General features: G+C 41.3%; 1 protein-coding gene across 1 annotated transcript in view; it reads left to right on the top strand.

The window, feature by feature from the left end:
- RAPGEF5 (Rap guanine nucleotide exchange factor 5) overlaps positions 1-14,736 on the top strand; it is a 246,904-nt gene that overhangs the window by 215,932 nt on the left and 16,236 nt on the right. The window contains exons 19-22 of the mRNA XM_030933057.1: positions 3,613-3,735; positions 5,375-5,553; positions 10,477-10,567; positions 13,874-13,924. Coding sequence (XP_030788917.1) covers positions 3,613-3,735; positions 5,375-5,553; positions 10,477-10,567; positions 13,874-13,924 — 444 coding nt within the window. The remainder of the gene's footprint in view (positions 1-3,612; positions 3,736-5,374; positions 5,554-10,476; positions 10,568-13,873; positions 13,925-14,736) is intronic.

The raw sequence follows: 14,736 nt of genomic DNA, 5'->3' as shown, positions 1-14,736 counted from the left end.
TGGCTTGAGCTCAGAAGTTTGAGACCAGCTTAGAAGTTTGCGACCCTGTCTCTACAAAAAAATTTAAAAATTAGCTGGGCATAGTAGTACACACCTGTTGTCCCTAGGTGTGTGCTGAGGTGGGAGGATCTCTTGAGCCCAGGAGATCGAGGCTGCAGTGAGTTGTGATCTCATCATTGCACTCCAGCCTGGGTGACGGGGTAGGACTTTGTCTAAAAAAAAAGAAAAAAAAGGAATGGTCCTGCTATTCAGAACACACACACCACGTAAATGTCAGACTCAAAGCATAATATTTATGTGTTTATAATGAATGTTAAAAAATTAAATTATTTCTTCCCTTATCCAATGATGTAATTCCCAAGTAACACTACTTTTACAAATCAAAAAGGGGTCAAGCAATTCAATCCAATCCAATCCCACTTGAGGAATGCTAAACCCTGCCTAAGTGAAACCCTTTCTGAGCCCTGAAATAAGGGATTTGAGACAAGTGACTCCTTCTCCCATCGAATTTTAATTTCATTTCTTCTTTTTCGGTGAGTATATGGAGATGAGGCTGAGAAATGCATCCTAGGTGGATTTAAGGAGAAAGAGACCTTTGTTTCAGTACGTTTGGTACACTTGGTTCCATTCCCTTGAAGAAAAGCATGGATGATCTGCCTTCTGTGTGTAGAACGAGGTCATGGTGAAGGGGCATCAGCTGCCACTATAGAGAAAGAGTCTGGAGAAATGTAGAATGCGCACTTTAAGTTACTTTCAGTCCAAAATTTAAGAACACTTATACATAAGTGGATGATTTCATTGCTGCTGTGGTTCCTAAAGACTTTAGTCCTGGGGTTGGTTTCTGAATAGCAGGACCAGGCTTCAGATCTGTCATCTAGAAAAAGTGGGCTCTAGCAGATTGCGATTGTGTCTGAAACTCAGAGTCCCCATCTCTTCATGGAGCCATCGCTGGGGTGAGTCTTTCTCACTGGTCCTGTTGTATGTATAATTGAGAAACCTGCATACCATGTAGGTTAACCCAAACTACTGATAATAGTTTTACGTCCAGATATATGTCTACTGGAAAGATATTTTATGTAACATTGTCTGCAGGATATTAAACTACCATAATAATGTTAATCACTTATTACTAGATCTGTGTGTACTGAGTAGTTTACATATGGTATCTCGTTTAACACTTCCAGTAACCCCAGGAGAGAGGCTGAGTAACCACTCTAGCTTCATACAGCCAAGTAAGGGAGAGTGCTTCGATTTTTAAATGCAATTGTACGTTTGACTCTAAAGCCCCTGTGCATTCCTTTCATTTGTACATGCCTTACATGGACCTTTCCTGTGCTGTCCTTCAGCAGGCCACAAGTCCTGTGTAATTCCGTCAGTGAAACGTAACCAACTGGGTGCTGCACAGCAGTTTTGAGTAAAAATGAGATTGATTTTACCGCTCCCCATGATCTGACATCTAGCTACTGCGGGGCTTGTTGTGGTGGAGGAAACCTCCACTCTGAATATCTTCCACTCATCCTCTGCCACCCATACGTGGCCTTCTCAGGCAGCTCCCTCCTGTGCATCCCCATGGCTCAATCTACCACTGTCCAGGGCCACATTCAGAAAAGAAGGCAGGCCTGGGCAATGCCTTGATGGAATAAATAGGTGCTGTGAAATATGTTCCAAGAGAAGCCAGACTCCATCCTACCTCAAAAGCTTCCCCCGCCAACTCCCGACACCACCGAAAATTGTCCTATTGGAATCATAGGTTTAGATATTTCATCACCAAAAGATGTCAGTTAAAATCTAACATTGTGAGAGAAGAATAACAGATGAAAACACCAGTACCTACTGTCACTTTCACATAGATTAATCTTCTTAGAAAACAGGAATTAGAGCACTGAAGGAATGAGATAGAAAAATGTAATGTTCCTTGGCAAGGGCAATGGACAACCTTGAATAAATAGTTATTCAACCTTGAATAACTAGAGTTAATAACTCGAGTTGGGTAAGAGACCCAATTAGGGAGAAAATGGGCACAAAAAAACAAGTAGAAATTTCCTGACACCTCTAAATTATTAAGCAGGTGTGTGTGTTACTTCCTCACTCTGGGTCTTTCTTTGAAAGTCAGCAGTAGAGTCTGTCTGGTCTTAGCCTATCCAGACCAATCCCTGAGAAACCTCAGCTTTTCTTCCACCTCAACACCTCACAATTTGTTAGCTGGTTCATTTGGTCATTGCTTTCTGAGCACCACACTGTGCCCTACACTGGGGATACAGAGACAAAGTGAACCTTGACCTGCCGCTGAGAGGACTGAGTCTGTGGGAAAGCTCTATGAAGATCTTCAGTCATTAGGTTTTTTTTTTTTTTTTTTTTGAGATGGAGTCTTGCTCTGTCGCCCAGGCTGGAGCGCAGTGGCCAGATCTGGGCTCACTGCAAGCTCCGCCTCCCTGGTTCACGCCATTCTCCTGCCTCAGCCTCCCGAGTAGCTGGGACTACAGGCACCCGCCACCTCGCCCGGCCAGTTTTTTTGTATTTTTTTTAGTAGAGACGGGGTTTCATCGTGTTAGCCAGGATGGTCTCGATCTCCTGACCTCATGATCCGCCCGTCTCGGCCTCCCAAAGTGCTGGGATTACAGGCTTCAGCCACCGTGCCTGGCCTAGGTTTAAAAAAAAAAATAGGAAAACTTTTTGTCAATGTAAAACTTCTAAAATGCAAATAATTTATTTTTCAGTTTAGAAATACGGATTAATATTTGGCAGCTGGAATATTCCCTTTATCCTACTATGCCATTTATTGTTGCAAGGTTCCTTCTGTTTGTTTTAAAGTTATTATTCAAATCTAACCCTTCAAATGGGAGAATTTATATTTTCATTAGAAAACATCAGCTATTTTGGAAACATGCCAAATAATCTTTTTAATAACTTTAGTGGTGAAATAGATTGAAAGTTGTGATGGCATCTAATACTTTTATGCCATATCTTAAGGAAATACTGTTACCAGCCTCATAGTGATTAGGCCCTATTTACATAGGGAAAGTGGTTGATGCTTAAAATAATAATCCACCACAGCATATAAATGAAATAATTTTTATTTTTTATTTCATGTTAAATTTGTTTTTTTACTTTCCATGGGCATTTTAATAAAATGTGTAAATGTGTGTCTGGGATGAGCCTTGCTAAACATATTTCCTGTAAACGCCATGTCTGTCTTTATTGAAGTGCACCATGACATTTCTTTTGTTTGTTTTTATACTAACCCTGCTGGCACATTAATTCTTACCAGAAGCCAAAGTGATTTCGGGGCTTTCGCTTTTATTATGCTGTCTGCCAGGGCAGTGTTTTATAATCAGATTTTGTGTGTGCATGTGTGCACATGGGGGTGGGGGAGAGAGATGGGGGAGGAGCGGGCGAACTCACTGAAGTATCATTGATCACGTTTTACTATTTCCAAGACCGTTTCCTAAATTGGCTGTAACTCACTGAAGGTAAACAGACCAGGGAAAATATTAAGTGCACTCAGAAAAGATTACTTTGCTAATCTGGGTTTCTAGTGCCTTTCTACAGCCAGCCAATGCAGTGCAAAACATTTGGCAATTACTGAGGATCTTTTTGCTTCTGTCGGTTTAGAACCCGTTTGCAGAAAATGAGGAATCACAGCAAAGGTCGATGAGGATTTTGGGAATGAACACTTGGGATCTTGCTCTGGAATTAATGAATTTTGATTGGAGTCTATTCAATTCAATTCACGAGGTAAGTGAGGAGTGAAAAGATAAAATACAAATGCTGTTTTAACTGTGAATTATTTGTGCAGAATATCAATGCATGCGGTGATGAAATTATACTAGAATAACATGGTCCAAAAGATACTTGGGGACTTTAAATATGTTGAAAGACTGACTCAAGTCTAAAAAAATCAGAATGTGCAAGCATGCTTTTATTTGTTCCAAGTGTGAGCATATGCTTGTGTCATGTATAAATATGCTATATTTCACGTATATAAATATATATATGTATTTGGAGATGAAGCTCTAATGGGGTTGATTAACCATTTTACCTTTGATATTGATAGGTTTATTTTTTCCATGAAGTTTATGATAGTTGTACAAGAATCATATTCATATTTATGTACACACATATGCATCTTTTAACTTAAGAACATTCTACAAGTTTAGACTGCATTGTAAGACTTAAAGTACTTTATTGAAAATTTTAGATATATTTCAAGTTTTTATGTCCATCAATTTTTCACTTGAGGACAGATTATGACATTTTTAAAACAATAGATTGGGAGCAAAATGCTACCGACAATTCTTGAGTACATTTGGCCAGAGGAAACGCTCACGGGAATCAAGAGATGAAAAATGTTAGAGCCCTCTGCAACCATATGTTGCATTTGTTTTGCCATATAGTAAAATATTTCATTCTGAAGTGGCCTTTCCTTCTGAAGAAGGAACCTCATGCCCAATTTAGAGACCCAAATGTCCTCGTATTTTCTCATTAAACAGATTTCAATAATTGTGATCAGAATGTGAGCAAGTAATGAATTCCTTCAGGCTAAATGACTTGTGTCTTTGGAAATGTTAGTAGACTAGGATATATCCCTGCTTATGCAGTGGAAGAATGTAGATTACCTCTGTAAAACACACACACACACACACATTTAAAAACAAATCTATTGCTTTGCACATGATCTATCTATATAAATAGTTATTGGTCTTGTTTGCTTTCATAAATTATTAGACCTTGCCCTAATCTCATTCTCTTTCCATTTGTGGTTTGACAATGTTTTGTATCAGTGGTTTTTAAAGAGCAGATACTCAGACCAGCATCATCTGCGGGACTTGGGCACTTGTTAGAAATGCAGATTTCCGGCCCCTCCACACCCCTGCAGGATCAGAGGTTCTAGGGGTGGGATCTGGCAATCTGTGCTTCAGCAGTCCTCCAGGTGATCCTGATTCACACCAAAATTTGAGGACCACTGTCTTAGAGAACAGACCTGTGAGGGTCTGATGTGCACCTTAACAAATACTGGTAGTACTAGTGTTCATTTTCACTTGAATTTTTCAACATGACAAGGTTCGGAAATTTGGGGATTCCATTTATCCTATGATTTAAACTTCAGAATATCTTAGATTTGTATATAAAGATGTCTTCCTTACATTCTGAAAAATCACTTATATAACACAAAAATCACAAAAAAAATTATTGAATGAGGCACCTCTAAAACTAAGTCATTTTGAATTTAATATATTACCGTTCGCCATATTCTCCGTTAGCATATTAATAATATGGGAGGGACTACCTGAAGTAGCTCTTAAAATTTGACCGAATTTTATATCAACTATACTTTGCTATAAATAAACCCTGGCATGAATACATTTTCTTTCAGCAAGAGCTGATCTACTTCACATTCAGCAGACAGGGAAGTGGGGAACACACTGTAAACCTCAGCCTTCTGCTCCAGAGATGCAATGAGGTCCAGCTCTGGGTGGCCACGGAGATTCTGCTCTGCAGCCAGCTGGGCAAGCGAGTGCAGCTGGTGAAAAAATTCATCAAAATTGCGGCTCAGTAAGTTTCTAGTGTGAGAAGTGCCATTCCTCTAGTCTCCTTGAGAGAGTACATTGTTTTTCTTTTTGTCTTATGGGTGATAAGGGTTGGGATATAAACATGTAACATGGAGTTAAATGACCAAATGGCTGAAAAGGTCCATTTTTGAATATTTATGTCTTTGCATTTCAAGTACTTATACCTTAAAGCCAATGTCAAAATATCAGACAGAAACACTATGCTCTCTGCCTCAGCACTAATAAGCAGGCAGCAGTACACACATCCTTCATGTTGCAGCTGAACTACAGTGTGCCTGGGTGAGCTACAGGAGGCTAGAAAAAAGGAGATGATGATGTGCAGAAGTGGGAATCATTGCACGTCAGGTGCATTGTAGGACCCGTTCATTGCTCCTTGAGGCCCACAGTATGAACTTATGAGAACTCGTTCATTAGAAGGCCCTGCAGTGGCTGGCCCCACCCCCTGAGCCTCACCCCTGGGTGCACCCCATGCTCTAGCCACTCTAAATGTCTGTCTTTCCCATGAGCACCATCTTCCAAGCGTGAATACTTGTCGGCTTTGCCAAGAATGGCCACTGGCACTCAGCAAATTGCTGCCATTCTTCAAGACCTCAGTCAAGTATTACTTCCTTCCTGAAGTTACCCCTGATTTTCAAATGCAGGGGTACTACTTCCACTACTGCCTCTACTTCCCCTCACACACATATACTTTTTACCTTATGAAAACTTATTATATTTATTCAATTTATCTGTTTATATAGGATTTCTTCACTAGGCTATGTTCGCTTTCAAAGAACAGGGGATATTTCTTATCAATCATTATACCTGGGTGCATGGTACAGAAGTTGGTAAATAGCAATGACTCAGTAAATGTTGAATGAAATTTTAGTAACTTGCTAGGAGCATCTCTTAAAATATCAGATTCACATCAAGAGTCTGTTCTTTGGACAGCTCCCCAGCAGAAGCGGGGAGCATGAATCAAAATCTTCGCCAGCTCCTTTTACGTCCTGGGCTTCCAGTTTTATTTCTCCTTTGTCTTCCAAAGTAGTTTTTACATCAAATAGTTTTCAAGTACATGTCAATGCAGCATTTTCAGAAAGTATATATCGATCACTTATATGTACAGATGTGTACAAGGTAGTGTGGGGAAATCAGACTGAGTCTACACACGGTTCCTGCCTTTGTGAGGCTTGCAGTGTGTGGGCGGGTAATTCTATACCTCAGCTGGCTCCTGTGCAAAATAGAATGGAGGAATGCCCTAGAAGAAGATCTAAGTCTGTGGAGGGCTTTAGAGGAGTGAGAGCTCATACCCCAAGGGTTTGGGAAGCAGGATGAGGAAAACATTGGTGAAGGAAGTTGCCTTTGCATCTATTTGAATTCTGGGTGGGAAGTGACAGGTAGGAATTCAAAAGAGCACACTGTCTGTGGGAGGTCGACTCAGTGGAGACAATGAAGCAGAGCCTGTGGTCAGAGACTGATTAAGAGTGGAGGAGGATTTGTAAGGAAGTTGTGGGAGAATGAGCTGCAAAGACAGATGGGACCAAGTGGTAAAAGATCTTGAATTTCAGATTGAAGGGTTTGAACTGAATTGAGAAGGGAGAAGGGATTTTGTTTTAAGTTTTTGGGCAGGAGCCTGCTATGATCAGAGTTATCCTTCAGGAAGGTTGGTCTGAAACTAGCACATTGAACTATAGCAAAGAGACCCCAAGAGTAGGATAATTTTTCTTAGACAAGAGACCATGGAGGTTCTTGACCTGGTATTTGGTGTGACTGGGCATGGAAGGATAGAAAATAAGATATGCCTAAATCTTATTGATTGCTTTTATGGTGAATGCTGTTTTTAAAAAATTTGGCCATTGTGTTCCAAAGTGGCTTGTAAAATTCCTAAAGGTGAGGCTTTTTTGGGTAAAAAGCTTTCTTACGAACGCTAATTATGTGAATAAGTGGGAAATTAATGTTCCAAGGAGTAAGATGACACCACCCAGCTCAGTTCCCACTATAAGATTATATCTGTCCTCAGGGTATATTCACATCTTCTCCATATGGCCCATGCTCTTGAATGCTTTATGGTACTGGTCTCTATCCCTAGCCCATGGAATAGAATGCCAACAGAAAATAAAGTTAAATTCCCTATAATCATGCTAGTAGGAATAACCAAGGGAAAATAGTCATTTCCACAATCATGAAGTGTTTTTCCTGCCTGAGGCATCCTATTTGCATATTCATGTTTCCCCTCCTTCTCACCATCCCCATCCCCCGCGTCTGTGGATTGAGTGGATTTTATTTCCTCACACAAAGACAAAAGGAGCGTTTGCTGAACTGGAATGTTTAGTGTCAGACAGTCTGTTCTTATCATGGAATGAATGACCCTCACTAACAGAGGATTCCAGCCTGGAATGGTATCTCATATTTGCACTGTATCAATTTGTCTTCTCCAGAAGTGGTGTCTGTATTAATTCCTTTTTTTTCTTAGCAGATTTAGATGTTAGTTGTATGTGGGTTTTTGTGGGTTTTTTTTCCCTTAAAATATGACGAAGAAAGAAAGCTATATGGGCCAGGAAAATTGTTCCTGGGGAGCTAAAAGATAAAAAGATGGGAATTCTAAGATTTCACATAGATAGATTAAACTGAATAAAAAGTAGAATAATAGACATCTTTATAATGAATAATGATAAAACCATGTCCCTACTTCAGCAAATGCTGTTTAAAAGGCTTGCTGTGTACTAGGCACCTGGGTGATGGGCAGAATATAAAAATGATTAGACATGTACTCTAGCCTTAACGGACCTACTGTCTAGCAGGGATTGCATAAGCAGTGGGGCCTCCATCATATCCTCAGGTGAAGGGACCCAGAGGTAAGAGAGACTTCCCACTGAGGAGCTGCCGGCAGGGGATGGAGCAGTTCTTACTGACCACAAGAGTCTCTGCAGAGGAGCCTGGTATTTCAGAACATCAGCTCAGGAGATGGCACTAACTCAGGTCTGTTCTAGCTGGTGGGAATGTTCAGGGTTGTGAAGAGTCAGAAAAAGTAAAATGAGGGAAGTGAAGAGCAGGAGGAAGGGGAGTCACCATGTGAAAGCAATGATTCTCAAATGCAGGTAGGTTTCCCAATCACAGACTGGGAGGTATCTTGTTTTAGTTTATTCATGGAATATACCAAGCGGGGTCTACCCAGGAGAAAGTTGGCAAAAAAGCACATAAGGGGTCGCTTGGATGAAGGTACAGGGCCTCACACTTACTAAGGAACTGCTGGCAGAGCCAAAGGCTGAACAGGAGGACCATGAGAGGGACAGACTGTGCCCAGTGGAGGCTCAGCAGCAAGGTGCCTGCAAGATGTGTGTCCACCCCAGATAACCTTCGGCATGAGGTGTGGAGGCAGCACGTCCTTTCCAGGTTCCACTGTTCCTGGGGATGGAACTTCTAGAATGACCCCAGACCTGAGCCTTCCTTGCTTGGAGCTGCGTGCAGCTGGACTCAGGCAGTGCCTAACCTGTGAGGCCAGCTCTGGGCAGGCCAGTTTAGGCGGGGCCTGCCAGAGCACAGCTGCTGTAGGTCTCCCTACTTACTCCACATCTCAGCTCGTTCTCCTGATTCTGAACTAGGTAATCTCATACACTGTGTGTACAACTGGGAATCGGTATAGCTTTGGGGGGCCGGGTTCGTAATATGTATCGAGAACCTTTAATGTCTTCACAGCTTTTGACCAATCGTGGAATGACTGGAAGTCTAACGTAATGAGGAAAAAATCATAAATACAGTAAAAAGTTGTATATACAAGAAATTTATTCCAGCATTCTTTGTAACAGGGAAAATTGAAAATCATTGTCCACAATAGAGGAATAAGTTCTGTAATATGCTCTTTTGATAAAATATTACATAGCTGTTAATGATGATAGTAAATAATCCATAGTATATAACATAACATGGTATTTAACTGAAGAAGCAGGCAGGATCTACACTATTCCCAGATTCCATGTGAGACATTGGTGGAGAGGTCAGAAGGGATGGTAACTGAGGGAAGCTAAATAAACATCACGAGGCCCCTGATACACACTCTGCTTACTGCTAAGTACTTCATATTTTTTCATAGTAAACGATCAAGGGAGGGTAATTGGGGTAAATTTTTTATTATTTTAAAGCCCTGTCTCAGAGAGCCTGTTTTGTAATGCTCTCCAGATGAAGGAGTGCCTGGAATTCCCAGACTATTCTGGCTGCCCTGAAATCCCGAGCTCCCCCTGCCATTCCAAGCCCTCTTAGCTGGCTTTGGAAATTAGTGGAATGTTGACCAGTTAAGTCTCTAGGTATGATTGATGTTATGCAGAGTGGAGAGCCTCAAGAAGCGAATGGAGCTCAACATGATCTTATTTTACATTTTATTTCCTTGTTTAACTGAGAAATGTGGAACAGTATTCCCATTAATATATGCCATATTTAAAATATATACATATTATAGTAGCTATTTTGTTGGTAGCAAAGATGTATCTAAATCTAATGGGAAGGGGAGCTTAGACCTGTGAGGTGAGAAGGGCTTGTCTGTCAAAAAATGAAAAAAGGTGTTTTGATGAAGGAGTCAGGACTAGTAAGCTGTTAAAAGGAGAGTGGGGCATATATAAAGAAACATGAATTTAAAAGAGTGCTCAGTTGAAATTGTAAATGCACACAACATAGGTTAAAAAGGAGGAATATTGTGAAACATCAGGAGGGTGTCAAGAGCACAGATCTTTTCCTTTAGGTAAGGGTGAGCTGCAGTGTTTGGAATCATTTCTTTGGCATTAGAGACAGCTGAAGGGCAGTAAGGGGTACATAGGCCGTAGAGCAGAATTCCTGAGCTCTGTGGCCTAGGAGAGTCTTTTCAGCTTTATCTTTTGTGATTATCTGGGGAAAGAATGTTTCCTCAAAGTATCCTCTACTCTCTTTTATTTTATAGCTGCAAAGCCCAGAGAAACCTGAATTCTTTCTTTGCCATCGTGATGGGTCTCAACACTGCTTCTGTCAGTCGACTGTCACAGACCTGGGAGGTGAGCCTTGGAGTCCCATGGTGGGGGACACATAAAATGGAAATAAAGTGATTTACATGGATTAAATGAGATAAGTACTACTAAACTAAAAATGTTTAAAAGTCATGTGTCAAGGTGGTAGGGATCTTTTTGATCAGATGGTCTTTATATGGTTGTATAATGTGTCCGAACTATATAAAAATGGTAACATGCTCCCCAGCTAGAATTAGTCTTCTCCTCTGTCCTGCCTGATAGTGCAGTTCCCGTTCCAGGCTGGTCCTGGCAGCATCCCTGCTCAGAAGTGCGTTTGCTGTGATGCTAACGAGTTTAAGCTTCAAGGTCTCTCACTTGCAGGGCCCCTGCCAATGTGTTCACATGGATGATGCATATTTTTGTAAAATTTGCGAAAGCAAAGTAATTTTATATTCTTTTTCTTAAAGAGGATCCATAAAACGTTCTAAAGTTTCAGACCTCCCACATCCTGGCTCTGCACGCTGAAGGCTGTTTGGGTTCTGAGATGCAGAGGCCCATTCAAGTTCACACAGGTCTGATGTGTGGACTGCGACATTCATGTGGGAAGACCTGAAACTGGGGAGCCCCTAAACTTAGCCAGACACAGGCATAGGGCTCTGCCTCACTCATGGTCCCCTCACCTTCCTTCCTTGGGCTTTTGTTTCTTTCGCTCTCCTTTCCTTCCTTCCTGACTACCTCCCTAGTACCATTTCATCATTGCTCTTTAAGCATGATGCCTCTGCCTCTAGCCTGCACGTGGCTCACTGTGGTCTCCTCAGCCTCCCTCACAGTCCTCTCAGATTTAGTTCCTATCACTGACTGTGCCATTCTCTTCATGGTTCCCTACTCAAACTCCTACAAGAGAAAAGCTGATAGGCCAGCTATCTTTTTCTCAGAATAGGTCTTTGGGCAACCTGTGGATTTGCTTTCTTTCAGTCAGGGATCATACCCTGAAGGAATGCACTGTGCTGACCCAAGGGTCAGAGTCAGTGTTCCTTAAAAGGGCCCAAAAGAAAAGAAATGAAAGCCCTGCCTGCTCTGCTTCAGCAAACAAGACCTTCACACACAAAGCAAGATGAAAGAGATAGGTGACAGATGCCACGATTCATTAGAGGAGGAGGAAAACAAATGGCTGGCAAGGGTCAGTGGGGAGCAAATTTGAATTAAACCTTGAATGAAACTGATTTGAAAACACTGAGAGGAGAAATAACTCAATTAGATTCAACCAGCTTATGTTTAATCTGCACATTGACTGCCTGCTACGTGCAGGGCAGTGCATCAGTGCCATGGCAGACAGGGGATGGCTACATGAGAACTGAGCGTGCCTGCAGTGACAGAAGTCTTGGACCAGGGCAGAGCAAGAGGAGGGACTCATTCTGCCTCTGGGTAGCTGAGAAAATTCGAATGAGAAGCCTCAAGCTGCAGCACCTTCCAGGTCCAGCTGGGAGTTACTGGAGTGTGGGGATGGGTATCTCAGGCAGAGGTGACTACAGGATCTCCAGGTCTGGTGACTGGGTGAATGGAAAGTGATCACACTTCCCAAATAGATAATACAGGAAAAGAAGTAGGTTTAAAGAAATAGATCAGAGGTCAGTAAACTGCTTTGGTAAAGGGCCAGCGAGGAAAAATGTTTAGGCTGTGCAGGCCACATGGTCTCAGTTGCAGCTGCTCAACTCGGCCACTGAAGTGAAACAGCAGCTGTAGCATGTGCATGAATGAAGGGGCGTGGCAGCAATCCAATAAAACTTGACGTCCTAAAAGTAGCTCATGGCTAGATTTGTTCCATGGCTGACCTCTGGAAGTAGATCACTTAGTTTGACTTCGGACGTGTTGAATTTGAGGTGCCACTGGGACATTTGTGAGGGATGTCCCACAGACTAAGGTAGGCAGCTCAGAAGAAAGACTGGAATCAGTTGCAAATATCTCTATTTTGTATCTTCTCATTTAATTTGTCCTCTGTTCGTTGCGGGGGTGTGTGTGTAGTTTCCAAACAGATTAAACTACCTGTTTGCTGTGATAAACTGAGTCCAGATCCAAAATTATCACATTGAAAAAATCTATTTCTAAATAATATAAAAGTCTAATTATTGTAGGAGTTGTCTCATTGTTTTGATTCCTTTTAGAAATCGAAAATCCCTGGCCGGGCACGGTGGCTCAAGCCTGTAATCCCAGCACTTTGGGAGGCCGAGACGGGCGGATCACGAGGTCAGGAGATCGAGACCATCCTGGCTAACACGGTGAAACCCCATCTCTACTAAAAAATACAAAAAACTAGCCGGGCGTGGTGGCGGCACCTGTAGTCCCAGCTACTCGGGAGGCTGAGGCAGGAGAATGGCGTAAACCTGGGAGGTGGAGCTTGCAGTGAGCTGAGATCCGGCCACTGCACTCCAGCCTGGGCGACAGAGTGAGACTCCGCCTCACACACACAAAAAAGAAAGAAACTGAAAATCCCAGAAATATCTTCTTAAGCTTTGTTGTTAGTGTTAATAGCTGGCATTTGTTAAGCACCAGCCAAGGACCGTGTACTTTTCATGAGTGGTTTCTACATCTTCAGCTGAAGAAACAGATCCCAGAGCTTGCTGACTCACACCAAACCACATAGCTAGAAAGGGCAGAGTCAGAGGTCAAACTCAGGCTGCCTTTAAATGTGTGCTGTTTACCACAAATATTACTAAGTCAATATTGAAAGGCACCCAATTTTTTACTTAGCCATGTTAAAGGCAGGCTGGAACATTCCAGGCCCTTCTTCCTTAGGTCTGAATTTTTATTTGGGAGGATGGCCTATGCTTTCATCCCCTGTCACTTAGCATGGTACGTGTTATGGTTGAGCTCCTCAGTTCAGTGATTCCACTCATTAAAGTACAGGCTTCATCACTTAAGGTCTTCCTGGCCCTTCGCTATTTAGCCCAATGCTGTGAAATAAAATTACATCATTTATGCTAAAAATGTCAGCCAACATAATTATTTCCCACTCAGGAAGACTATTAAGAAGATGAGAGCATTTGTCAAAGGTAGGGTATGGAACTGAAATCTAAGTTTTTATTAAATGGACCACCAGTATGTGAATGTCTAACCAACTAGATTCCTCAATCATGTGGCTGTTATTTTACGCTGTTTTAAGCATCATTCCTAAGGAAGATCACATTAAAGGGATGATGAAAATTGTATAATGAGAAGCAATCAGGGTAGAACAGATGATAGAGGTATTTATGTTCAGAAGTGTGACACAAATAACGTAATGAAAACTCCCTTCAGCGCCTCTGAAAATAACCATCTTCTGTGACCTTCTGTTTTTTGTTTGTGTTTGTTTTTTAGAAAATCCCTGGGAAGTTTAAGAAACTTTTCTCTGAACTTGAAAGTTTAACAGTAAGTAGTTGAGCCAAAGGGGACTTATTGGTCAAAATAATCACTAGGGTCTAGTTTCTTTCTACATTACAGTGGTTGGTGTTTGTACTCTACCGTGTCAGGTAGCCTACCTGGACTAGTTTACTTGTTTATGAAACTGTAGTTTTGCTTCTTATGGAGGGAAGCAAGTTGACAGTTAATGCTTCTTCCTCTCCTTCTAAAAAGGTAGTGAAAATAATCTTTTTAGTGTGATTTTTCAGAAGGCAGGCTTTTAAGTATAGTCCATTTCAAAGCCTGCAAAATTAATCAGTATAACTAATTTAGCATGCAATTAGTGTCTCATGCATTATTCTTTTGCCCTTTTCTCCTTTTTACAATTTCTCAGACTGAGATTTTTTTAAATTATAGTTTCTTTTTAGAGTACAATAAAACAGTATTCACTTGTTTTCTCTGCATTGTCTGTGTGTGTTACAAGGACAGATTTTCTTGGTAGTGTATCTAACAAGAGACTTTGGGTTAACTCATGATATATATTATGCAGAGGAAACTGTACTTAAAGGAGCTCTTTGAGGAAAATAATAGGGCAATCAAAAGATGTCTCCCATTTGTGGTCATTTCCCTTTATTGTAAACCAATATACTTGAGTTTCATTCATTGCCTAGATTTCCAGCCCTAATTTAGTGAGTTTATTCTCCTAGGAAACCTTTATCTACTTTGTTCTTAGGAGGAATCTCTCTATATCTAAGTCGTGTTCAAACTGTATAGCAAAAGTGGATTTAGAATTGTTTCTATAGCACATTGATTTTTCCTTCTCTTTGTAATCTGCTTGGTTC

This window comes from Rhinopithecus roxellana, chromosome 6 (genome assembly GCF_007565055.1).
Source record: "Rhinopithecus roxellana isolate Shanxi Qingling chromosome 6, ASM756505v1, whole genome shotgun sequence".
Taxonomy (NCBI): domain Eukaryota; kingdom Metazoa; phylum Chordata; class Mammalia; order Primates; family Cercopithecidae; genus Rhinopithecus; species Rhinopithecus roxellana.
This window is presented reverse-complemented; position numbering and strand designations above follow the sequence as displayed.